Source organism: Rhinolophus sinicus, linkage group LG02 (assembly GCF_036562045.2).
Source record: "Rhinolophus sinicus isolate RSC01 linkage group LG02, ASM3656204v1, whole genome shotgun sequence".
NCBI lineage: Eukaryota > Metazoa > Chordata > Mammalia > Chiroptera > Rhinolophidae > Rhinolophus > Rhinolophus sinicus.
Genome location: NC_133752.1, coordinates 45,956,049 through 45,982,598, shown reverse-complemented (window position 1 = coordinate 45,982,598; position 26,550 = coordinate 45,956,049). Strand labels below are relative to the sequence as shown.

The 26,550-nt window shown below is 37.5% G+C and overlaps 1 protein-coding gene and 1 long non-coding RNA gene across 6 annotated transcripts in view; both read right to left on the bottom strand.

Moving 5' to 3' along the window:
* Window positions 1–3,383: 3,383 nt before the first annotated feature.
* LOC109447199 (secretory calcium-binding phosphoprotein proline-glutamine-rich protein 1) lies at window positions 3,384–12,356 on the bottom strand. 2 transcript variants are annotated; one of them, XR_002137335.2, is made up of 7 exons: window positions 10,285–12,356; window positions 9,102–9,134; window positions 8,934–9,011; window positions 6,913–6,957; window positions 5,819–5,845; window positions 3,607–3,636; window positions 3,384–3,518 (listed from the first exon to the last, which is right to left on the bottom strand). It is a non-coding gene; the product is annotated as a secretory calcium-binding phosphoprotein proline-glutamine-rich protein 1 (long non-coding RNA). The 2 variants fall into 2 exon arrangements; XR_012493362.1 differs by having other exon boundaries at window positions 3,413–3,636.
* A 2,639-nt stretch (window positions 12,357–14,995) lies between these two features.
* The window catches only part of SPARCL1 (SPARC like 1), a 49,267-nt gene continuing 37,712 nt past the window's right edge, over window positions 14,996–26,550 (bottom strand). For all 4 annotated transcript variants that reach the window (XM_019731256.2, XM_019731255.2, XM_074323782.1 and 1 more), the window contains 6 exons: window positions 25,277–25,395; window positions 24,687–24,807; window positions 22,976–23,112; window positions 21,003–21,151; window positions 20,228–20,376; window positions 14,996–15,456 (listed from right to left, as the gene is read on the bottom strand). In XM_019731256.2, coding sequence (XP_019586815.2) covers window positions 15,428–15,456; window positions 20,228–20,376; window positions 21,003–21,151; window positions 22,976–23,112; window positions 24,687–24,807; window positions 25,277–25,395 — 704 coding nt within the window. In that variant the 3' untranslated portion in view covers window positions 14,996–15,427. The remainder of the gene's footprint in view (window positions 15,457–20,227; window positions 20,377–21,002; window positions 21,152–22,975; window positions 23,113–24,686; window positions 24,808–25,276; window positions 25,396–26,550) is intronic.

The following is a 26,550-nucleotide window of genomic DNA, read 5'->3' as shown; positions in this document are numbered from 1 at the left end:
CTTCTGTGGTCGGAAGGACATTTCTGCCAATCAAGCTCCTTCAGGAGGAGCACAATTGTCTAATCTATTTTTTAATTATTTGTTTCACATTTTGCTTTATGTGATCTTGTTGAAGCTGATTTGAAAAATGGAAACCTTACGTATTCTTGTCTTTAGAGTCTTCAGTTTTATGAGGAAATGTCAGCACTCTTTTAGTCAATAAAGATCAAGATCAATGAATAAGAGCTTATGTTCTCATTTTAAACAATTCTGAATTAAAAAATGTGTCCAGGAAATTTCAATTGATATATTGATTTTACTCTGTTATAACTGTGTATGTCATCAATGAATTAAAATAGATGGCTAGAAAGGAATTGAAATCAGAGACAGAGGGAGGTCTTTGGGCGTTAAAGTGTTTTTTGTTAGGAAGGAAATGGTAAGGACTCAAATAGCTTTTCGAGACTCACTGTTAACATTATAATTCCCAGAGGAAAGGAAGGAGCTGGTGTTCTAGGTGTTCTTGGAAGCCTGGAAGAGGGAGGCAGATAACGCTGCCTTGTCTCAGTGGACACGTGTATCACATTCTGGCTAAGATACCCATTGGGAAAGTGCCATGACATTAACTCTTTTCAACCTGAAGTAGGGACTGTCATAATTTCATCTCTGTTCCAGGTGGGCTACAGATAGAGTGTTTGAAGAAAAGTCGGTTTCGGGGTAGAGACATGTTTGTCTTTTCTTTAGACATTTGAAAAAGGTATTAGGCTTACTCTGCAGCTAGAGGACAGAACTAGGACTAAGGTAAATCAAAAGGGTTGTTCTCCCCCCTCCCCCAATTTAGTGTCAGAACTATTAGGTTGGTGCAAAATTAATTGCAGTTTAAAAGCTTAATTGCAAAAACCGCAATTATTTTTGCACGAACCTAATACTTTGGTGGTAAACCTGAGCTGAACTGACAGCTTTTTTCCACTTAGTGTGACTATCAATTTTGCTGAGAAACAGTAGAATGTTTGATTTCAGGATGCTGCCTCAAACCCCTCTGGAAGAGTTACAAGGTTTATGTACGGTACTAATTTTCTAAACTCCATAAAATCCTGGGCCCTGGTTATGTAATAAGGGACTTGTGCTGACAAAGATGACACGCTCATTAAGTGGGGTAGGATGGCCTGCTCCAAGCATGAGAGAGTCTGACTGTACTTTTACTGTTTGGCAGGAAGAAATTGCTTCTTTCTGGCACTGAATAGAATTCTCTAAAATTGAATGGCTTACAAGAGCTCTTGAAAAAGTTTGAGCAATTCCTGAAGAATGACATTTACTTATGTTTAATAGTTTTGATACTTTTAAAGATGTTAGGTTATATTAAAATTTTATTTAGAGAATGACTAAAGCATATGGTCTATAGATACTAAATTCTTTGTAGTGCGTTGGAGTTTTCCTTGGAACATTTACAAAGTGTGCAAAATGATAAAACTGCTCCTATTATAGACGGGATAGAAGGAGATACTCTTCTGATGACTGTAAGTAATCAGCACCACCTATAACAGAGAAAAATCAGATTAAAATTTTGGTTTAAGACATTTCTGGAGGAATGTCTGCTCCTATATCAGTAGCTAATACTGCCTGTGTGTTTGCTTTTCTTGTATTTTGGATATAAGGAATATTTTTCTTTTTTAAAGATATTTAATAAAATAAATAGTAATAATAAATACCATTTATTGAATCTAATTATATCACTTAATCTTCAATCGATCCTGTGAAGTTAGGTAGTATTATTCCCATTTCACAGATGAAAATGATATGTAGAAAGGTTGCCCCAAAGTTCATTTTATAAGGGGCAGAGCTGGGATTTGAATCCTGGTGGGCCTGGCTCCAAAACCCATTTTCTGTCTATTGTCCTACTAAGGTTATGAAGCTTTTATGATTTATTCCTTTAAATATGCAGTTTTACTAAATGGTACTCACGTTATCCATAGTGATACAGTTACGGTTTGTGACTTGAAATTAAAGGCCACATCTGGTTTGGCTAGCTAGCATTGTTGAAATCATTAGCATAATTTATCCCGAAGGCAATTTATTTCATAATGTCTTGACCTAAGGATAAATAATCAGTGTTTGTCTTGCCAGCAGGTGTTCTTGAGATTTGAAAGTGTTTTAAACTCAAATAGAAGCATATGCTAAACTTACGTAAGACCATACCTATCTAAAAAGCTAACTATTTGGTAGCGAAAGAGGGCACTTGAAAATTCTCACCACTTTCAGAGACTAAATACTACTTCACTTACGTGGTTGGTATTTTCTAAAATATTTGTGAAGTTTTAATTAATAAACTGGTTTTAAAATACATCCTTTGAAGAAAGCATTTATTAATTTGGTCTTGATTATACCTACTTTCATCATATTATTAATTTACCAATATGTACACAATCTGAGTCTACTAAACTCTTAAATTTTTTTTTTTTAATGTGTAAGAGTGCTTGAAAGATATTTGGAGATTTTACTAACCTTATATAACTTCTGGCATAGTAGTGAAAGAATTATTTCTGCCGAAATAAACGATACAGATTATAGTTATTTTATATTTTTGCCATAAGTTTTTCTTCGCCTCCACCCTTGTCTCCCATATTAAGGTTATTTTATTGCTATGGAATGGGTTAGTATTGGAATAATCACGTATGTTAGGAGGCAGAGAATAATGTGGTTCTGTTATACCTACATGCTGATAAATTGAATCCTCAACTATCTTTTCTGCAATATAGAGTTTAATTCCTCCCAGTTGGCCCATGATGGCCTGATAAGAACATTTGAAGTGGTAAGAAACACTAAATAAGCAGTTTAGGACAATGAAACTTGTCAGAAGGAAAACTTGGGTGAAATCCAATTCCTCTGAAGATTGGAATTAAGAGTATTTTGATTCATCGGTTTCTCTTAAGGTAGATTAAAATACAATAAATACATACTGTGTATAAATTTAATTGACAGTAATTCAGATATTTAAAAAAGGAATATACCTTTTGGTTTCTCTCTATTTTTAATGTATATTTTAAATGAAGGCAAACTTGAGTGAGAATCAAAGTGGAAGTCTCAAGGTTTGTAGCCTTTCCATCAAGCAAGCTGATACTTTTGTGTTAAGGAGACTTGTCTTGAGATCAGGCCATTTCTAGATTTGGTAGTTTCACTGCAGGCTTTGCTCACTGTTGACTATGAATTGTCCATAAGACAACAATAAGCTTTAGGTAAAATATACAGTTTGAAATTTCATAACCTTATTATTGCATATATTTCTGTAAACTGAAATTTTGTCAAATACCATGGGCATTATGAAAAGAATACCTTTTTAGACCTGCCGAAATTCTGATCTAAACAAAGATCTTGGAGGAAATCAAGTTTATGATTCATAAGCTCTAATTTGGGTAGATTAGTTGGGTTTGATACTGCCATATGTTTTTATGGTTCTAAATAATTATTCTTACCTTTTCTGAGATTAAATGTCACTTACTTTTATCAGTATAATCATAGAAATGAAGTCTTACCCCAAAGAAGCCCTAAAAATAAAAAATTAATAAGATATTATCTTCAGTTCATTAAATAGATTTGTACTTTGTAATAGGTTAAAAATTGATATGGACTTACCCCTAGTTGATTCAAAATAGAAGTGATTAACTGAAAGAAGAAAAATCAGTGATCAGTGTTGTCAATAGATTTATTTTTAACTTAGTACATATATAAGTTAAAATATTTTCTATATGAAAATGTGTTTTTGAAAAATTCTATTTTACTGCTTAGTTCTTTATTTGCATGATATAAGGTTTTAAAATGAATATGCTATCTAGATTTGAATTCTCTTAATTTTGTCAACTATAAGAATGGGGAAGCTGGTGAAAAAGTCACCTGTAATACCAGAGATAGTTTAACATCTGGGTTAACATAAGGCTATTTAGTGACTTGCTTGTTTCAATTAATACTGTGGATGTTAATAAGTGCTAATAAACAGAAGAAAAACAAACAAACAAAACAAAAATTCCCTTAATTCACAGAAGTATTTTCCTGTAACTATTTTATAACTATATTTACTATATCTGAAAGATAGAAAATTGATGTGAATGGTTAAGAAACTCACTGTGTACACTTCCTTCCATACAAGCACTATGTTTCTTAAATTATGCAAATTCCTGGTGTGATTGATGCTGAACCAACATTTTAGGACAACTTGAATACTTTGCTTACACAGCCAGTTTCCCTGGAAAAGTATTGCTTTGTAGCTTCCACGGGGTCCTTCTGTTGTTATAAGAGAATGGCAGCTTGCTCAAGAAATTGATCTTTGTACCAAGAAGGCAAATCTCTATTTGTAGAGCTGGCCAGTAAACACTGTCCCAACGTGTTCTTAGGCAAGAACAGTGACCTGAGGTGTTTGTTCCTTTAGGATGCCTTTTCCTGCTCCCTGACTTAACCACGTCACTGGGAGAAAAATGTTCTTAAATCACCATGAAGATACAGGCAGTTCTATGCATTATTATGTCAGAATTCTTTTCAGTGTGGGTTGTGGTCAACAGTTCAGAAAAAAGTTCAGAAAAGGAAAGTATAAATAGTTCAGAAAAGTATAAATAGGTATTAAGTGTTCCTATCTGGTAATTTAAGTGAGTCATGTGTCTGGGGAATCAATATTTTCGAAGGAAGAGACCTGGGAGCTAAATTCATACATTTACCCAAGGTCACACAGATAATTTAATTGTAAAGATGAGATTAGAATCTAGGCCTTTCAACCACAGGCCACTGCTCTTTGAGGCATGTTTTGATGTGTAAAGGTGAACTTGCTAATTTTGTAGTCAATAATTAATCGTTGAAGGTAGTTTCCTAAAACATTTTTAGTTAGAAATATGCTAGAATTTTTATGATTTTCCATTTGGAGTTGCACTATAATATTGCTTAAACAGTGGATTGTGGGAGGAGTACTTCACTATTTGAACTCAAAAGATTTAGGTTCTTGTTTAGTTAGGCTCAGAAGCCACCTGTTTGACCTTCAATTTTCTGAGATACTTAAATATTCTTCAAGATGGTTGACTTTAAATAGTCTGTATTGAAGATCCTGAAAATTTTCTCTCAGGCACACAAATGATTTAGGCCTAATTTTCTGACATTTTTACAAATTAGTGCATGTCTCTGATTCTAAGGTATCATCAATTGTAAAACTTACCATTTTTTAGTTAAGGTAGCGTTTTAAAGAAAAAGGATATCCCAGATGAAATTTATGTGTCTGTGTGAAGTATCTCGATTTCAGACAATGTTTTAAGTATGAAAAGTAGTTCTTAGACCAGAAAATAGAATTTTTTAATGTTTTCTTTCATAACTCCAAGTATTTCTTCTGTGTTTTCATAAACTAAGATTCTGAATAACTTACTGTATAAATAAAGGGCCCCATTAAAAAGTTGAATGATGTGCAATTCAGTTAAAAAAATTATCTGTTGGGATTTAGATTTGATAATCTTTAATATATGTTTATGTGAATGCTTTGTTAGTGAAGAAATAATCTAATCTGTTTCATCTCTTGTGAAGCAATTTACCTGTAAGTAAGTCTTTTGACTCTTCACTTTTACCCTCATCAATAATTGAAGAGGTTGTTTTATTGATTTATAATTTGGATGAATTGAATAAATGAATGTAGGCAGGCATTGAGGTTGTTTTTTTAGTTTTGAATTTAACAGTTGTGCTTTATTTTGTTTCCTAGTGAATTGGAATAATGAAGACAGTAATTTTTACGATGAACTGCCTCATCTTACGAGTATGTAGGGTGTTGAATGTAATATTCTTATAAACTTTATAGATTAACAGGCTAAAATATAGTTACCGCTATAAGATCATTAGGTGTCAGGACCTAAAATAAAGGAAACAATCAAATAATCAAGAAATTGTAATTCAGCATTTTATCTCTTTTTTGTTACACATTTTATATTAGCTTGATTAATGAAATCATGCTGTTTAGAATTCTTAACATTCTAAAAATTATCATTAAGATTCATATAGTATTATAAGTAACCTACCATAATCCCCTCCCCCCATTTTTTAATTTTTTTGGCTCCAAATGTAGCAGAGACTTACTGGAAAGATAATTAAACTTATGCTTCGTACTGTGTTACCCCCAAAAAAGACCGGGTCTACATTAATATTTGCTCCAAAAGATGCATTAGAGCTGATGGTCCGGCTAGGTCTTATGTTCGGGGAAACATGGTAGGTTGAAAAAAGGCTATATTTTGGGGCCACTTATTTATGAAAGAAAACTTTAATAATGACATTTCCTATAATTGTAGAGAAAAATTGGAATTAATATGCTAAAATATACACTGCTTATTTTTTGGTTTGTGACTGAGTCAATCTTATCATATGTAATCATCCCTCATTCAATAAAATCCTGTCAAAAGTAAAATTTAAATAATCCTTTAATATCATGACCATAACCTTCAATCTAGTTCAAAGGCTTCTAGGACAGATTTTATTTCAATAAATGCATTTTCCCCCCATTAATGGCAGATACAAGCATAAAATTTAAGAGGTGAAATGGACTTTATAAATAAATCATTTCACTATTTTATTTTCTAGAAGAAAATAAGGCTCAGAGGAATTTAAGATTACTCCAAAGTACTAAATGGCAGAACTTGCATCCCCAGGTTATTTGATTTCAAATGTTTTTTCTCCTGTTTCCTGGGTTCCCTTCACATAATCAAGGAAAGTTTCAGGTCTTAGGTAGTTCAGTTTTTCAAGGGCATGTGAGATTTGTACATTAAATGACTCAAATCAGACAAAATATCAATAACTAATGGTTCCCAAAAGAGAAGGATAACCATTAATTCTTGGTATCAAATACTCTGACTAAATCTAAAGAATTTTCAGGGTTTTCTTTATATTCATTTAAATACTTTCTTAAAAGAAATTAAGTATACTTACCTGATTTGGATCATATGGAAAAGGAAAGGGAAGAGGAATTGGAATCTAGAAAAAAGTGAATTGTGAATAAAACGAAATGTGAACATTTTGTTTTGGCTTTTTTCTCATTTATTAATTTATTTATCCATCCATCCATCCATCCATCCATCCATCCATCCATCCATCCATCCATCCATCCATCCATGTATCCAGTATTTAAACAATTATGTGATCTCAGGGAGCCCACCTTCTAGTTGGTAGAGATTAGATTCTAGTGGATTTTAAATAATTTTTTTTCTTTGAAGAGGTATGCTTATTTTGCTTAGTCAAAACTGAAGTCCAGGAATTTGTCTTATATGTTAATAATTCTTGCAAATCCATGTTTCTCTACCATGTTTCCCCAATAATAAAACCTAACCAGAAAATAAGCCCGAGCATGATTTTTCAGGATGACATCACCTGAACATAAGCCCTAATGAGTCTTTTGGAGCAAAAATTAATATAAGACCTGGTGTTATTTTTGGGGAAACACGGTAGTTTATTCTTTGCTGATTTTTAATACTACTCTGCCATCTGGTGGAAGGAAGAGTTTCCATTTCAGATACTAGTGATTTTTTTTTTTTTTTGCCACATAGATTTTATAAATGATGTTATACATAATTTTGTATATAAGATGTTAACAGAGATTCCTAAATTCTAATTATAAACCACGACTCCAGGATCTTGCATTAATTTAAAGCAAATCTTACTGAATTTCAGCCAGAAAAAGGGGAAACAAACCTGACTAGAACCAAAATAATTAACAGTTAATTATAAATGTAAGTACTTAGAATTTTAGTGGCTAACATTCAGTTAGCACATGTGAAAGTATTAAAGGGAGAGAATGTTCCATTGAGGACTGTAGTTTTAGTGACCAATTTTCAAACGCCTACTTAAAGTTGAGATATAAACCATTTGAAATTACATACAAGCAAAGGGAAAGTATGTTTATTACATTTAGATATAAAACCAAAATTATGCAAAATAGTGTTTATTTTTAAAAGATACATAGGTGCCAAATAAGAAGTTAAGCAAGATGCTATTTTAAAATGTATGTGAACTTTTCAAAACATCATTGCCTAAATACTGTCCAAATTTAACGTGTTTCCAGCCTGTGTTGCAGCCTCATTGTACTGGTCGTTCCCTCCCACCCCCCCAAACACAGACACTGCCACGTCCTCCTTAGGTCTGTCCTATGCATTTTGCTGTTCCCTCTGCCTGAGTGCCCCACCCACTTCTCATTCTTCATGGCGACTGAAGTCTTTGACCCACAGCTTAAGTTGGCTTTGTATTTGTATCTAGAAGCACTTACCAAATTGCACTGTTTTTTCATGTATGAATCTCTCTTCCTCATCAGACTATGAACTTATCTCGTTCTTTTTGTATTTCCAGCCCTCGCTATAGACCCCATTATACAGTAGACACTCAGGAAATATTAACTGAATGAATGCTATCTGTCCATCCAACAAAAGAATTACATATGGAATAAAGAATAAAGGCAATTCTATTATATATTTAGCATTAGTCTGGCCTTTATTAAAAAATGTTATTAGAATCCAGATATCAGAAGATTGGAGAGGGTCCAACAAGAAGACTAAACTAACAATATTGTTTTACCTGTGAGAAAAAGCTACAGAGAGCTGGAAAAAAACTTTAGAGAAAAGCAGCAGGGTGATTTAGAAAAAGAATGGATGTTACAGAAAGAAGTTGGTATTATCTTCATGAAGAGTAGGCTCATCATAGTCAAAGTAATTCAGTACAAACACCTTTTTGATGGCAGGTGGAGAAAGACATTGGAAGAAGTCACTAAAGATTTGGGGGGAAATTTGCTCGCCCCTTGTCACGCGCCACCACAAACTATGCAGAGAGGGGATTGTGAATAGCTAATAACTGGTGACTTAATAAATCCTCATATTCCTGTATCAAAATTTGGAAAATATCCTAACCATCATCCAACTAATAAATACTTTTCACAATTTGAGTTTCCCCAAACCCATGCTTACCGGGGGCAGTTGTGGAGGTGGGGGAAATGGGATCTGAGGAAAAAATGGTGGTCCTTGTGGTGGGTAAAAATTAAATCTCTGTAAAGAGAAATATGATGTCAGTAATTGCAGACAATTGCACTTTTAAAATAATAAACGTGCCATTTGAAAATACTACTAGAAGTTTACCTGACAACTGGAACTTCCTCCTGATTGTTCAAACTTGTAAAACAATAACAGCAACAAGGTAAGGCAACATATGGCATACATCACTCAATAACAAAGGTATTTTATTCTGAATGAGAACAGGTAGCAAACCACTCTTGAGCATTATACCCATCAGTGATGTAGCTTCACCTCTGAAATGAAAAGCAATTGAGTATCTAATAGAGAAAAGTTGAATTAATTTTGTCCAGTGATGAAAACACGTACTTTTTGCCTTTAAACTTATGTCCAAAGAATGTTTTTATTTACATTTCTTAAGATTAACTACATGTGGCATACCTTTTTATCTTTGAATCAACAATTTTTGTCAATTTAGTTCTCAGCATTTAGAAATTCAAAGTGTAGGGAGTATGGAAGTGTAAATTTAAATTTTATATCCCCAAACACACATTTTGAAAACTCTCTCACTTATTCAAAAGCTCCTTTGTTAACACACAGACACAGAAATGATCAGGGGAGAGGGTTTCTTGCCTACTTGGTGTCCTACTTATTCAGAGTAAGAAACACACATTAGACTCATAGATCTCATTTGTACAGATGTGGAAAGCATGGCTATAGTCAACATGAGACGGTTTGGGGGACAGGTACTGTAAATGAAACTCAATTTAAACTGTGTAAGACCTAGGTCACCACAGAATACTTGTCCTATATTGCTAGTTTCTTTGAGAGTTTCCTATGTTCCAATTAGGACCCTTCAGTGCGTTAGATGCATTTTTATCATCCTCACAATACTCTAAGGTAGTTTCGTTTTTTTAACTTTTATCTATTTAAGTGTGTTTTTCCAGGACCCATCAGTTCCAAGTCAAGTAGTTGTTTCAGTCTAGTTGTGGAGGGTGCAGCTCACAGTGGCCCATGTGGGGATCGAACTAACAACCTTGTTAAGAGCACCAGGCTCTAAACAACTGAGCTAACCAGCCACCCCCCGTAGGGAGTTTTGATAACTCATTTTACAGACAGGAAAGCCATAGGTTACTTCCTTGCTCAAGGTCATACGCTTAGCACATGGCATGTGGAGCTGGGATTTGTACTGGGAAGACCCTGGGCCTACAACTTTCCTGGACTCCACTTTCCTCTTTTGTGAGATGGAAAGACACAGGAAATGCTTTTTAGCCCAGAAACACTCTCTAGAACGGAGGGGAGTACTCACAGGGATGGGTAGAGCAGTGGTGGCTGTGCTCAGAAGGCTAGCCAGGATGAGAAACTTCATTCTGAAGGAAGAGTCTGGAATGGAAGGGTTAGGAGATCATTTATTTTATTTTATTTTTCCCCCTTTGTTCCGCCTCCCTCCTCCACTCCGGTTCAAGCCATTGTTTATCACTCTGGTTGTGTAGGACACAGCTCTCTGGCCCATGCTGGTATTATGAGCCTTGTGCTCCCCCCGGCTGAAGCAGTTGCCCACCAGTCGGCTGCTCACAGCAGCTCACGGCAGCTCTCACTGGTTGCTATCTGCTCATGCTGGCCACCGGCCACTCATGGTAGCACACGGTAGCCCACGCCAACCTCTGGCTGCTCACGGCAGCCCAGCTCCAGGGAGAGCTGTTGTTCACAATCTTAGCTGTAGAGGGGGCAGCTCACTAGCCCATGTGGAAATCGAACTGGCAACCTCGGTGTTAGGAGCATGATGTGCATGGTGTTCCAACCACCTGAGCCACCAGGCTGGCCAGGAGATCATTTTTAAAAAGGTTTTTCTATCTAAGTCCTATTACCATTGTAAATAGACTATTTAGTTAGAGATGTTGAAACAGTGGTCAGGCTAAAGTCTGCCTCTAGATTTTGGTTTTGTAAGCCTACAGAGTGCTTTAAAAAACTTGAAATGTCTTTAGACAAGACATGCATTCTCTGGCTCATAGCAGTGCATACACTTCCTACTCTTCCTTATATTCTCACAGTTCAACTTATACCTGTTTGGTCCCTGAAGTTATTTGAACTTGTGATCTCTACCCACAAATCAAACACCAGTGTCGTACCATGCTTAGTATTGGGAATGGACCACCACTGGGTCAAATGAAATTTTATGTAATATACAAATAAATCCAACTTCATGAGACTTACCAGGCCTTCACATGGTCTGGGTGCTGTTACTGCCAATTACAATTTCTCAAGAAGGAAATGATATGGGGAAAATCTTATAAGGCGTAAGGGGTTGGCAGGGAATACGCACAACATGAGTAAATCCCATAAAGCAAATCAATGTGGCCTTTACGGGCCAGCTGATTCTGAAAGCAAACCTTTTTATGGTCTTCAATCACATTAAATTCAAAATAACTTACCTTGTGGGTTTCAAACCAAATCTCTGTACTCTGGAATTGAATTTTGGAAGAAAAAATCGATTTCATCATGTTGTTATTAAGACTTGTCCCCAGCACCTGAAGCAAGCTATATCTCTTTACATAGCAGTCACTCTTCAACTATTTTATGTTTTTGAAATTCAATTCAGTTACCTTTGTGCTATTTTATTTTGCCTGAATTTAGGCAAAAATCCCCCTTTCCCTCCTCTTTCACGTCTTTTTCTTCCTTAGATACAAACCCTTGAATTTCTTTCTTTCTTTGTTAAGTAGAACTATTAGAAATTATGAAATTATCCAAACATGACTATCTTACATTCTTTTACCTTGTGCAATAGAATCAGTCTAAGTGATACTGTATGTCTTTTTAATTACCTTTGCTGCAAATGGCCCTTGGAGCAAGAATTCAAAGAGCAGTGGGATCTCCTGGGATCTCTATGCCTGCGTAGTATTTAAGCCAGGTTGCTAATACCTTGATGGTCATGGGCAACGTGAGTCACAGAATTCACAGTTAACTGAATAACTGGTTCTAGACTAGGAACTCCAACTTCTAAAGTATCTCAATTACACAGACATGGGCTTAATGACTGATTACTGAGAAAATAACTTCATCTCCTTGGTTAGGATTAGAGTAACGTCTTTATCACAAACAACCCACAATTAAAAACTTGACCACCAAGAATATTAAAATGCTTCTACACTATGTTATTTAGGGCAGCTATATACATGGAAGGCTTAACAGACAGAAAAATTTAAGGTTTTAAAATTTTCTGTTATGTAATATTTTTCTTTTCAAAATGGAAATTATTTTCAAATAAAACACTTTTAGAAAACATTTAAGTAGTGTCTTTAGCATTAAAATTACTTTTCACTATTCAAAAACATTTAAAACATTTAAAATGGTAACACGTCTAGTTAATGCCTCCAAACATAATTTCACTGTTCTCAACATAGTAACAACTAGAAACTTGGTTTCTAATTAAGAATGCTAATGACAATTCTCTGCAGCTACCCATAAAAACATTCTGAATTTTGAAGTAATTTCTAAAATTATTTCCCTAGTTGGAAAAAATTATAAGTAATAATTAGACTTTGATTAATCAAATTGAACATAATTATTTAGTCATGACAATGGTGTGATGGGGTCTGGTTAAGAACAAGTGATTCATTGAGCTAAAAAAAGAGATAAGAAATACAACTTTGATGTTAATTAGAGAAGATTATTCTGATAGAAAACAAACTTCCATAAGTATCCTTCAGATAAATTCCGAGAGGCACATTATCTCAGTGACTATCACAGATAAGGCTCTTAACAAATTTTTGATTATTTAAAAAAAATCATCAAAGATAATCACACTGATAGCTTCCATTTCAGATAGGACAATATATAAAACACCTAATTTTCTTTCAAGTAAGTTGAATAAAGTGGGTGACAGGGTCTTCTATTGCCTTACTTCAGACCTTGTAAAACTCTCTTATGGTGTCTTTTATATTTTCACAACCTTGCTTTTACTCTATTCATAGTTACCAAAGAATAGCTCAAATGAAGACACAGATATTCCTTTACGACACAGTTTCTTGCTATCAATTTACAATAGTAATATTTATCTCTGACTAATAGGACATTAAGACAATTCAAGGCTCTCCACTCTATTATTTTGAGGATATGAAATGTGTAGAAATTTTGCAGGGCACCTCTCTCCCCCAACACACATGCACACCTGTACAAAGGCTAAAATTAGTTGGATCAAGCAGTGCATAATCATACTTTTAACTAAATTTGGTGAAGGGCATGTCATGTGGGGTGTCATACGGGGTCTCAGCTCCCACTCCCTGCATAAAAACGCGGGATATGGTAAGGCCAAAAAGGAACACCCAGAGCCATAGACAGGGGAGTCATACCACTATAGTCTCGCTGGTGGCTGGGTTGGAGACACAGGAAGCAGGAGCCACATCATGTGCAATCCGCTGTCCGCTTCTCCGCCAACGAACCAACCCCTTGCTAAATGCAATCTGTGCTTAATAGCTTAGCCACAGCAGTTATATCAGTGGCTAATGGCTGACTGGTAAAAGCTGACAGCCAACCAGTTACAGCTGATGGCCATCTACTACTCGAGCCAGCACCTTTCCGAGTGTGGGGACTGTCCCCAGACTCTACCCCTACAGGGTCTCGCTTCACAATTTACGTGACATGTGTCTTCCTTGAGGGGCCCTGTGTCAGGAACCTGGAGGTGGATGCAATATCCTGGGCACAGCCAGGCTTTCTGGGCACAGCCAGGGTTCTCAGGATACCACCAGTCTTTCTGGGCACAGCTAGCCTTCCTGGGCACAGCCAGAGTTTCTCATAAATAAGACTAGTCCTACACCTGAACTATTTCATTAAGCGTGTCCTCCATGTTACAACGCAATGCAGTGAGGAGCATCCAGCCCCCACGGCTGGCTGTATCCTTTGTCTCCTCTGGCAACCGCTCAGCCAGAACCTGCAGGGCCCTCTCCATGCTGGCTGGAGAGCCATCCATGTCCTCCCACCCCTCTTGAGTGGTCCAGCTCCTGAGAACAGTGTCTACCGGGTACCATACACTGTGTGGGGGCCACCTGTCCTCCTGCCCAGAGTCAGACACCATTCCTACCTGGCTGGAATCCTGCTCGCCATGCCAGGTGTCCGATTGGGTGGAGGCCTTGGTGCAAGACGTCCACAACCCTCGGAGCCTACAGCAGCAGCAGGTTACCAAAAGGAAGGCAACGCCGTCTGTGGCCAAGAGGGAGGTGTGCCAGCTGGAGGCTAGAGTCTCCCAGGCAGACTGCGCCTCCCATTCCCAGCGCCGCTCCTCACTCCTCATGGGCCTCCCGAAGCTGAGCTTTCACATGTATAAACTGCTCCATTACCCCTCTGGGCATGCTGGCCGGCGCCATACCCTGCTCCCTGTGCTTTGTGTCATGCGGGGTGTCGTGTGGGATTTCTGGTCCTGCTCCACGCATAAGAATGCAGGATATGGTGAGGCCAAAAAGGAACACCAACGGAGCCATAGACGGGAGTCATACCGCTGTATTCTCGCTGGCAGCTTGGTTGGAGAAACAGGAAACAGGCGCCACACAATGTGCAATCCGCTGTCCGCTTCTCTGCCAACCAACCAACCCCTTGCTAACTGCAATCTGTGCTTACTAGTCATGGCAGTTATATCAGTGGCTAATGGCTGACTGGTAACAGCTGATGGCCAACTAGTCACAGCTGATGGCCATCTACTACCCGAGCCAGCACCTTTCCACCTGAGCCTGAGAGCCTGGAAACTGCTCTCTGGGACTCGGTCCCCACATGGCACTTGAATTCAATTTTTGTCCTCTTTATACTTACATTATGAAAAGGACATTCATGAGCAACTACCATTTAACAACTGAATGTTTGTTTCCCATAAGAAACGTATCTCCCAAGCACACTCATGCCTTAAAAAAACATTTTTTTTTAAGTAGTAGGGTCTAAGAAGCACAATTATAACGATATGAAGTGTGAGCCTGCAGTTTGTCTTTCACATATAATTGTTTAAATAAATCACCAGAAATAAACTTGAATAAACATTTGGACTTTTATGAATTTTTATTAGGATATTAAGATATTGAAAATAATACACATTCACAACAAAAGAGCATTAATCCATTTTCTTGACATGCATGTGGTATTCTGGACAAAATGGCCATATTATGTTTTTGAGTTTTAGAAATCAGTAAGTATTTCATAAATGAGTGCAGAGTGGTGAGTTAAGCTCCTATTCACAAACAGTATACAGTATTTTGCATATATTGATTTTACTTAATTTTAAAGTTTATTTTCCAAAGTTAATGTTAAATGCCTGGTGCATATACTGTTATCAAGCAATCATTCTCATTGTCTTCCTTGACATGCAAATGTTTTACTAAATATAACTCTACAAGTATCATAGCTGCATAGATTTCAGAAGTGGTCAGAACAGAGGAAGATGCTGGAAAGTTTGAATTCTTTCAGATTTGAATTCAAAACAGGAGATTTTCATCTATGTCTTCTGTAAGAGACGAAAGCAAAACACAATTTTAGAAAGTAGCCAGAGCAATAATATAAACAAATAACGTCAGAGCTGGGGGATTAGAGAAGTCACTAAGGCAGTAAGATGGTTCTCGGCCCTGGTAGGGCGTCAACACCACCCATGAAGCTTTTAAAAAATACGTCCTCAGTCTTCACCCCTGATTTCTTGAATCAGCGTTCCCCAGGGGTGGGCCAAAGGCATATATACATTTAGAAAGCTCTGCAGGTATAGTTCTGATGTAGGGATCAGAACCACTGATAGAAGAGATTGAAGGGAGACCCTCCAAGAAGTGTCAACTGTACTAATCTGTAAGGGCTGCTAAAATATATATTATAATGCAAATACATAGAATGATAGGGCCAAATTTCCAATTAAGTAATTGTGAAAGAACTTGTTGCCACACTATGGAAGAAGACAGCATCCTGTGGGGGCTACAAGCCCACCCTTTACCAGTATGGCACAGCCTCACTCAGTAAGTGTTGAACAAATATTTAAAGCACATTAATTTGAAGTGTGCCAAACTACTACCCTGTCTGGAACACTAGGTAATTTTCCTGCCCAATATGTCTTCTTCTCACCCCAAGAGCGGGAAAGATTATGGGCTTTGGTATATTTCTTATGAGCAGTGGCTTCATCTGTAAAATGGGGATAATAAGTCTCATTATTTATAGATTTACATATATTTGCACTTATACTTTTTGTCTTGTTTCTGTTGTTTGGATGAGAGATGTCCCTCCTGCTGACTTTAAGAATAATCCTCTACCTGTGCCTAAGATGTCTTCTGACCTCAGAATTCTCCCCTTATTTCCACTTGTTTTAAAGAATTATATCCTTATCTTTTCCTTTTGTACTGGTTTTTCCCATTAGCATTTACATATGCCGTATGAGTACATCCAGCCTCAAGAACAATGATGGCACTATGTGGACCATCAGTAAAGATTTGTTTCATGAATGAATGAATGAATGAATGAGTGAATGAATGAATAAGTGCACGAGTGCTCAAGCCTCTTTTATTCCCCAAAATGTTTTTCTCAACTCTACATCTCTCTCTAGCATTTTCTTGCCTTCAAACAGCCACGCTTTACCCTTTCCCATCGCCTATTCTTTCTGAACCAATAGAATATGGCTTCCATCTCTACCATTCCTTAAAAACTGCTCTTACCAAGGCCACCCCGGATATCCTTATTTTTGTGTCCAACCAATATTCTCAGTCTTTTATCTTATTGACACCTCAGCAACATCTGGCACTGGGCTCTCTTCCTTCTCTTTGAAACACCCCTTTAGACATGGCACTACTGTGTTTTCTTCCTTTTAGGAGACTTTTCATTCCCCTTCTTGGACTCCTTCTTTCTCCTCTATCGACCATCTAGATGTTGTTTCCTGGTGTTCAATGCTAGACCCTTTTCCATGTAACTCAACACATTTTTCCTTGGGGAATTAATTCCTTTCCCTGGTATCAATTACTTTCTGTATGCTACTAATCCCAAATATGTATTTCATTTCCCAGACTCTGTTTTAAAAAACAGACCCATATCTTCAACTATCAACTATACATTATCTCTCAAGTACTTCAAAATTCAGTGTGTCCCAAATGGCATTTGTCATCTCCCCCAAATCCGCTTCTGTTCTTGTGTTTTCTGTCTCAGGAGAAGGTACCTTTACGTACCCTCCCTGGCCTGAGCCAGGAACCTCAGTGTCACATTATTCTTTCTCTCAATCTCTCAACTCTCCCTGACCCTACCTATTCCCTATCAAACATTATCCTACTATTTCCACATGTTATACATCTTGAATGTGTTTATATTCTTGGCTGTATCTTGAATATAATTATATTTTTAAATATGTGTCTTGAATATATATATTTTTCTTTCCCCCCCCAATGGAACTGATCTAGTTCAAGTTCTCCTCAACTCTTGCTCGAATGTACCACATCCTCTTACACTGTTCTTTGGCTTCCCCACAATGTAACCAAAAGAATCTTTTAAAAATACAAATCCAGTGAAATCACTCCCCTGTTTAAAACACTTTGGTGATGCTGTAGTATTCCTCAGGTCATGTCTTTCACTGGCTTAGCAGGACCTACAGGATCTGACTCGTTTACCCTGTTATTCTCACTTGGAAGGTGTTTCTAAAGATTACTTTGGATATGTGGCCCTGTTTGTAATGACATGGGCAGTAAATAAATAAGACTTCTCCAGCTCTTAATTGAACGCCCTTTTTACGCACAAGGAAAGTAAGACTTTCTGAGGATGAGTGGCAGGCTGTACTTCAGGTAGCTGGTTAGGACAGAGCTGGAATATTTTAGTACTTTTGGTTCAGATGAAAGGCAATTAAAATTCAGGAAAACACTGGATAAAATTTATCTTGTCCTTCTGCTGATATCTCAGCCCTGAGGGAAGGAAGAGTATACTTACAAATAGAGATATATATTCTGTTGCTTTCCCTAGCTGCATCTCAAAGCAGTAATGTGTTTATTTGTTCTGACTCAATATTTAATATCTGTTTTATTGGCTGACTATGGTGATAATTCTTTCCCTTCTTCAAAATAACGTAATCAGAGCCAAACCACAGTGAACAAACAAGACTATTAGGAGCTTTGTGAGTCACTGAGCTTTAAGCTCTTCTCGCTCCTCCCTGCACAGAGCCTGAGTGAGCCTACATGCTGAAGAGCCGCCAGAAGTTTAAAACGAACAGCGAAGAGCAATGGGTTGCCTTAAAAAATGGTCTCTGTTCAAATTTGCCTTTTGAGCACTCGTTTAAAATTCAAATGAAAGTAGTGTATGCCATCTAAAAGGGCATACATACACAGGTCCTGTCCCAGCTAAGTTATTCCCCTCTTCATAACGGTGGGGTGGAGGGGGCCGGGCAGCTGTACTTGGTTACCTTTTAACAAGGGAATTGGAAAAGACAGTGTTAACCATTTTTGTGGATATATTTGAATTTTTAAGTACTGTGCTTATGGAAGAATAGGTGTTAGAAAGGAATTTGGCATTATTTGTATGGGTCTGGGTCTTAAAAGCTTGTTAATTTTCTACCAGTGCGAATGGTATAAATAGTGTGTGGTAACTAGCCTCCAGGATGGCCCCCAATGATCCCCACCTCCTGTATCTCCTGCCACATTGTAGCAGGGCTGGTCTGTGTGACCAACGGTATATGGCAGAAGTAATGGTATGTCATTTCTGAGAACAGGTTATAAAAGACATTGCAGCTTCAGTCTTGGATATTCTCTCTCTCTCTCTCTCTCTCCCTCTCTCTCTCTCTCTCCCTCTCTCTCTCTATCTCCACTCACTCGGGATGAAACCACATGCCATGCTGTGTGCAGTCCTATGGAGAGGACCATTGGTAAGGAACTAAAGCCTGACAATAGCCATGTGAAAGAGTTGAGAGCAGATCCTAAGCCAGAACCATCCAGGTAAGCTATTCCTGGATTCCTGACCCTTAGAAACTGTGGGAGAGATTTTAAGCTTCTAAGCTTTTAGGTTAATTTGTTATGCAGCAATAGACCACTAATACACAGAATTAGGTGCTTACAAAAACATACATTTTTTTTGCTCATTCCATTTGGGCTTATTTCTCAGAATAGTATAGCAGAGAAAAAGTACTAACCTTTTCTGCTTACCTATTTATCCATAAATAACTAAATCTTCATACTCTCAACTCTTTCTCCCTAATTTTAAGGCATTATATATAAGCATGAAGAATATTTTTAAAGTGAAATTCACATAAGTGCATTTTGGGGAAATTCTGACCTTTGATGAACTTGCTTTTCTTTACTGCTTGGTTGCATGTATCCTACACATAGGCTGTGCATATATGTGTAAAATCTCTGCTTTTTGAGATTTGATGTTCACTGTTTATTTACAGTCTGCAAGCAGTTTTGATTGCCTATTTTTTGAACATCTTTCAAACCTTGATTATTGAAAACATGCTTGCTCATAAATATCAACTCTAAGTTAGGAAAAGAGAAGGAAGTAGATTAAGATATGGCCTAGCAAAACAAATGTCTAAATTTAAATTTCTCCACTGTGAGAGTAAAGAAAGAACCCTCTGATTTTTATTGTTTCTCCACCAAAGATGAAGTAATGGGTCACTTTTGGATTAAAGGAATCATATCCGGACACAACGTGTGATGTAAGACCCAATTGTTAGTGTGTTGACAATGCATTGTAAGATTCTTCTGACATCTCCCGTTGGCAGAATCAGGCTGGTTGTTTTACTCTTCACATATGATTTTTAAAAGTTTGGCTCAATAACCAGGTTAAAGAAGGATATAAAATCCTTCCTTTCTCAAAAGGGCAGCCTTCTGAGATTTGGCACAATTTTCTGGGTTCACATCTTTTTCTTAGGCTTAACCAACTGCTGAGACCTCAACACAGTTCTCCCCTCGATAGTCACACTTGCTATAAAGAGGGTTCTTTCTTTACTTCCACTGTGGAGAAATTTAAATTTAGACATTTGTTTTGCTAGGCTATATCTTAATCTACTTCCTTCTCTTTTCCTAACTTTGAGTTGATTTTTATGAGCAAGCACGTTTTCAATAATCAAGGTTTGAAAGCTATTCAAAAAATAGGCAATCAAAATTTTGAAAACCGAGTATCATAAAGGAAGTAAGAAATAACCTTGCAATGACAACATGTGCACTGAGGGCCGCTGCCATTTTGTCTCTAGGTTTCAATTTGAACACACAGCAGGACTTCTCTCTGAGAGCTGTAGGCCTTAGGGCTTGTCTAGAGAATGAGGATGAATTTACCTTCTTTAATTCCAAAGCAGTGGCCCCACTCCTTCAGGGTGATGTGCTTATCTTTGTTGGGGTCACACTCCTCAAAGAAGCGAGTTATGCAGTGTTCCATGGGCACCAGAGATGCTCGCAAAGGAGCAAGCTCGGAATGTGTCAAGACTCTGCAATGAAATCAATGGCAGCTTGTTAACTGAGTTAGCTTGTGTATGAAAGTTGGCTCTTAGAATCACAAAGGCCATTTTTCTTCTACAAGGTTGCTGAGTATGCCAAATAAATAATAACCCTCATGAAAAGCTGCAAATGAAATAAACTATTTATGGGTAAGATAGACAGCATTGGAAGCGTCAATTCACAAGGTTTCCTTCTTGACTGGGAACTGTCCTCCCTCCACACTAAATTTATAGGGGTGCACCCCAGCAATCATGTTTATACAACCTGGCTCTTATGCACTTGGCCATACCTGATTATTCCAGATATAGGCACGTGATCAAATTGGGCTGATTCGATTACTATCTTGGGACCTTAGGATCAAGAATAAGAAAGAGTTGGAAGCGTCCCTGTGGGAGGCTGGACCCCAACATGTAAACGTGGGAGCTATAGTGTGGTTATAATCTGTTATTTTCAAAGCAGTTTTGTGGTTAGGCACCTAACTACAATTGTTTGGCATTTCGGTATTCTAGAATGGAACTGGGAAATTTCCTAAAACTGTTTAGAATTCTCTTTGTAAAGATAACTAGACATTATATCAGGGAGGTGACCTAGCAATGGGAAGGTAAAGAGCTTTTACCTGTCCATAGGATGTTTGTCAAGTTCACTAAACTGCCAGTGCACAGGGTACACATACATGTGATAGTTTTTCTTAAAGTCCCTTAAGAGAAGGTCGATGGAATGGTCCCCAGCCAAGAGCCTCTTTTCATCCAGGTAAATTTTCTTGACCTGGGATTAGGAAGGGAGAAGATCATCAGAGAATCAAACAAGTGTAATCAAATTATCAATAATATGACAGAGGAAAACAAGCCCAGGCCATCAAGTGAGAGCAAATGAAATGCCTTCTAATCAACACTGCAGCCTTTCTTATTTCTACATAGAATTATACCCAATGTTAAAAAAAACCTATAGTTTCAGAAGAAATTTGTCCTTTTTGATTATTTCTTTTAATCAAGTAATATTTATGATATTCCTTAAAATTATGAGAAGATTTTAATGAAAAGGGCTGAACTGACTTTGGCAAAATTATTGGTTAGTTAGTGAAAAGCCCCACTCTTCCCCCACTGGCATGTTCCATTCTTATTTCTCTGTGTATTTCCACCCAGTGCCTGCTCTGTCTCAGTTTAGCCCTGGTGTGATACTGTTTGGCCACCCCTATTGAAATTTCTCTGTTTTGCGTCTAATGCTCTCAAGGCTTTCTGTGAGGATGTATTAAAGAGAGGATAGAAATTATTTGAGGGCAATGCATGTAAAACTCTCAGCTTGTGATGTTATCCATTATTTCACTGAGTTACTGGAAGCAATCAGAACAAAACTTCTACCCATTTCCATGACCACATCTACCAACTTCCCTCCCTCCTTGTTGTCATAGATGAACTTCCTTTGCTCCCCATCTAAGCCCACCTCACTGATGCTCAGGAACCCACCCCTTCTCATTTACTCAAGACTACCCTATAGCAGTTGGGTACCTTTCCTTCTTCGCTGGCTTATGTCCAGAAACACAAAAACATCCTCTACCATCTCCCACTGGTAGGTGGGACTCTTGAACTCACATTCCCCTGTAGCTGCCACCTCATTTCACTTTTTCCCTTTAAAGCAAAATGTCTTGAAAATATTGTTTATATTTGCTGCTTCCACATCCTTCTTCCTATTTTGGATCCTGTCCACTCAGGCTTTTCTCTTCCCTACTCTGCAGAAACAGCTCTTGTCAAGGTCAACTATGATCACGATTACCACATGCCGGATGAGTGGCCAACTCTCAGGCCCATCTTACAACCTATAAAAACAGTATTTGGCACAGTTAATGCACACCCTCCTTTTTGTTTTATTTTTGCTTCATAGCACATTTCATCCCACCTGAAATATCTTATACATGTATTTACATATATTTATATATTTGCATGTATGTTCATATTTGCATATATAAATACGTATCTACACACACACACACACACACACACACACACACACAGACATTTGTTGAGTCTATCTTTTTGGCTAAAATGTAAGCTCATGAAAGCAGAGATTTTTGTTGGGTTCATTGCTGTATCTCTAGCAGGTAAATTAATTCCAAGTACTTAGAATGTACTCAGTAACTATTTGATGAGTAAATTTTTCCTGGAACTTCTGGACTCAGTATTTTGCACATTTTAATCTTAACATATTAATTACATTGTGAAATAATGGATTTCTATTATATCATAAATTTACATCTGACCTATGAGGACAAAATGATGTTTAGATTTAAATAACATGTCTGGGCCTGAATGTATAAATGTTGAACTGAGGTTCAGTTTACTCAACCAGAGGGTGCTCTAGGTATGAGTTAAAGAGCCCCTTTGTACAGGAATGGCGAGGTTTGGCCATGTCCCAAACCTTGTGGCATGAACGTTGACCATCACTATTCTGTTAATCCATATGTGCTAACCAGGTACGGGGAGGCAAAATGGGCTTTTGCCGCTATGCTGAGGGAGGTAGCCACTCCCACCACCCTGGCACTTTTTCTTCAGGCCCGGTAGAAGACCCGTGGTAGCTGACCCATGGAGAACTTACTTTATTTCTCTGCTTCTCATTTAGGTATCCAGCATGTTCAGGGTTAGACTCATAAAGCTGCATGAGGATATTCTTGAGCCAGTCTCTCATCCTTAGAGGAAACTGAGTCACTTCAAAGTCCGTACAAGTGGGAATAGCTGTTTCAAGCAGAGAGTAAATAGATTTTAATCTTTGGGTCTTACTCTTATCCTATGGCAAGTCCTCATAATAGGAAGCTTAACAACTTCCAGTGACCGATGGCTTCCTCACTGCCCCATCATCACAACAGTGGTCTTTAACCCTGGTGGCACAACAGAATTGCCTGGGTGTTTTAAAAACATATCAGATGCCAGCTTCCATTCAAAGAAATTCTGATTTCATTGGTCTGGGGTGAAGCCTGGGCGTCAGGATGTTTCAAAAGCTCAAAAGCTAATTTTGATGTGCAGCCCGGGCTGAGAACCACTTCTCCAGAACTAGAGAGATGGCATTCAGGGATGGAGGACACAGGGGAACAGAGAAAACGGTAGAAGTTAGTTTATACTGTGGTAACAATATAATAGTTTCAAATCTCAGTGGCTTAAAGAAACAAAAGTGCTTTTTTCCCCCAGTTTTATTGAGATGTAATTGACATATAACACTGTCTAAATTTAGGTGTGCAGCAGAATGACTCGACACACATATATTGTGAAATAATTACCACAATAAGTTTAGTTAACATCCGTCACCTCATATGCTTCCAATTTTTTATTTTACTTGTTTTGAGAACTTTCAGAATCTGCTCTCTTAGCAATTTTCAAATACAGAGGGAGCCAAAAACATGTATACACTTTTTAAGAAAGGAAGGAACTGTACTAAAATTGTAATAATATATACCAATAACAAAAGACGAATACAAGTCATGTGTATACATTTTTTTTGGCACCCTCAGTATACCATAGAACAGTGTTAACCATATAGTTGTCAGGTTGTACATTATAACAAAGGTTTGGAGACTCCACCATCTCAACACAATCTTAGCACAAGGCAAAGGGAGCCTGGAGAACCATACACTAACTCTGAAATGCTCTTGCCCAGAACTCACATGGATGACTTTTGCTCAGATTTCACTGGACAAAGCAACTCATACGGCCATGTGTGAAATCAAGCATGCTGAGAAGTTTAATCCTCTCGTGTGTCTGGAAGTAGAGGAAACCGGAAATACTAGTGAGCACTGCTAATGTGGAGAATCACTTAGTGACAAGGAGATCCAAAGATAACTGAGAGTATCTTGGGAAAGGAAGACAATTTTTTAAGAACTTCTGGGAGGATATGTTGTCATAAAACTTCTTGGCAGAGGCTTAACTTAACTTGGGAAGAGGACAAATAATTTAGCAAAATTCCAATGATTCATTCAATTATTAAGTGGATCACATTATCATAGTGGTTCTGAACCCTGGCTGCACATGAGAATTGTCTAGGTTACTTTAAAATAAATGAAAAAACAATGCCAGCATTCCAAGCCACTCTAATGAAACTGAAATCTCTTATAGTTAAAGCCTGGACATTATTGTTATTTTTTTTTTTAAGCTTCCCCAGTTTTTTTCTAATGTGCAGTCTCGTTTCAGAACTACGTTAAGCTTTTTCCTGTTTGCATATATATATATGAGTACGTATGCATATGTTATTGAGATATGCACAGATTCACCAAAAACCCTCTCAGCAAAGGTGGTTGGTTGTAGTGATGGAATCTTACATTTGCAGGCTCCAAAATAATCCAGCTGCAGGTGGTGCCCCTTTTTGGTTCCCTCCAGTCTGCACTTAGCAGCAAACAGATGACAGGAGCTAGCATAAGTCTGATTGTCGGTGCCACAAACCTAGGAAAGACAAGCAGGAGAATAAGCTCGTTTCTGAATGTTCATTGGGAAAACACTCTGCTCCTTAAAGCTCATAGTCTGTCTGGTAAACTGTGCTGCGACAGATATGGTCGGGTAGGTCAGGCTATTATCATCATAACTACCCCATTTGGCACACAAAAAAATCAATTAAATTATACCACTGATGATGACAATTTAGCTCCAGATGAGTTCAATACAATGAAAACTGCAGATGTTTCAAGGGTAGAATGAATTTTAAAATGATTCTATAGATCAGCACCATTTTTACCTTTTTAGGGCACAGTTGACATTCTTTGATTTTGTTGGCATTTGGTCCTATTTAATATTAATTCAAATGTTAGATGATAAACTAGGTACTTATTTTTTTTTACACACAAAAAAATTAATTGCAAACTGCTTTTGAATCACTATTTGGTGTCCCTTAGGGATCATTTCGTAGAATACTTACTTGGTCAAGGACTTTTGTAGGAGGACAAGTCACGGGATCTTGGCAAACACAGTGAGGTTTCCCTTGTTGGTCAGCCTTACACATGTGTCCTTTTTTACACTGGAAGTTCATGCAAGAATCTAAGCGAAAAGTTTGAACAGGAAACGTGGACTAAGTCAAACTGAGTATGTAAGCTCAAATTCACCTGGACAATTAGCTCCATTATCATTAACAAGAGAAAATTTGGGAAAACATTAGAAATGATTTTAATGTTAATTTTCAGGTGGGATCCTCTGGTTACACAATCGTCTAGAGTTTCTGTGCAGTTGGGTTGGAGATTGAAAAAGAACAAACAGCTTTTCTTAGCCTGCCTGCAATGGTCATAGTCTGAAGTCTATAGTGCAGTTTTGTGCACGTTGTTCAGACGTTAAATGAGTCACAATAATTTTATTGTGTTGAAATAAAAATGTTTGTGATTGGGAATTAGGTCTTAATTAAATATGGGATCTAAATTCACTGGTAAGTTGTGGATTTGAGAATAAATAAGGTAGAATGAATTCTTCTCAGAGGGAGAATGATGTAGAGAAAAAGAATTCTGGCTTTCGCAATAATATCACAACAAGACTTATAGTTTGTAAACAGATTTACCCATAGTTGTCCCCCCTTTCTCTGTGTGTGGGGGTATGTTCCAAGATCCCTAGTAGATGTCTCAAGCCATGGATGGTACTGAACACTACATACTCTGTTTTTTCCTATACCTACATACCTACATACATACATATGATAAAGTTTGATTTATAAATTAGGCACAGTAAGAGATTAACAACAACAATAATAAAACAGATACATTATAATAATATACTGTAATAAAGGTTATGTGAATGCGGTCTCTCACTGTACTGTACTCACCCTTCTTCCTCTTGTGGTGACGTGAGGTAATAAAATGCCTATGTGATGAGATGAAGTGAGGTGAATGACGGCGGCATTATGACGTAGTGTTCGGCTACTACTGACCTTCTGATGCTACGTCAGAAGGAGGATCACCTGCCTCGGGTGATCCTGGATCGTTGAGCCATGATGATGTCAATGGTTGGGAAATTTAATATTTTCAGATCCTAGTTGACCATGGGTAACTGAAACCGCAGAAAGTGAAACTGAAGGTAAGAGTGGACTACTCTGTATCATATGTGTGCAAGAGAATGTCAACAATTTATGAGAGCATTTCTTTGGGGAGGATTAGAGAGAGGAAAAATTCTGTGCCGTAGTCACACATGAAGCGCTGAGGATCACTCAGT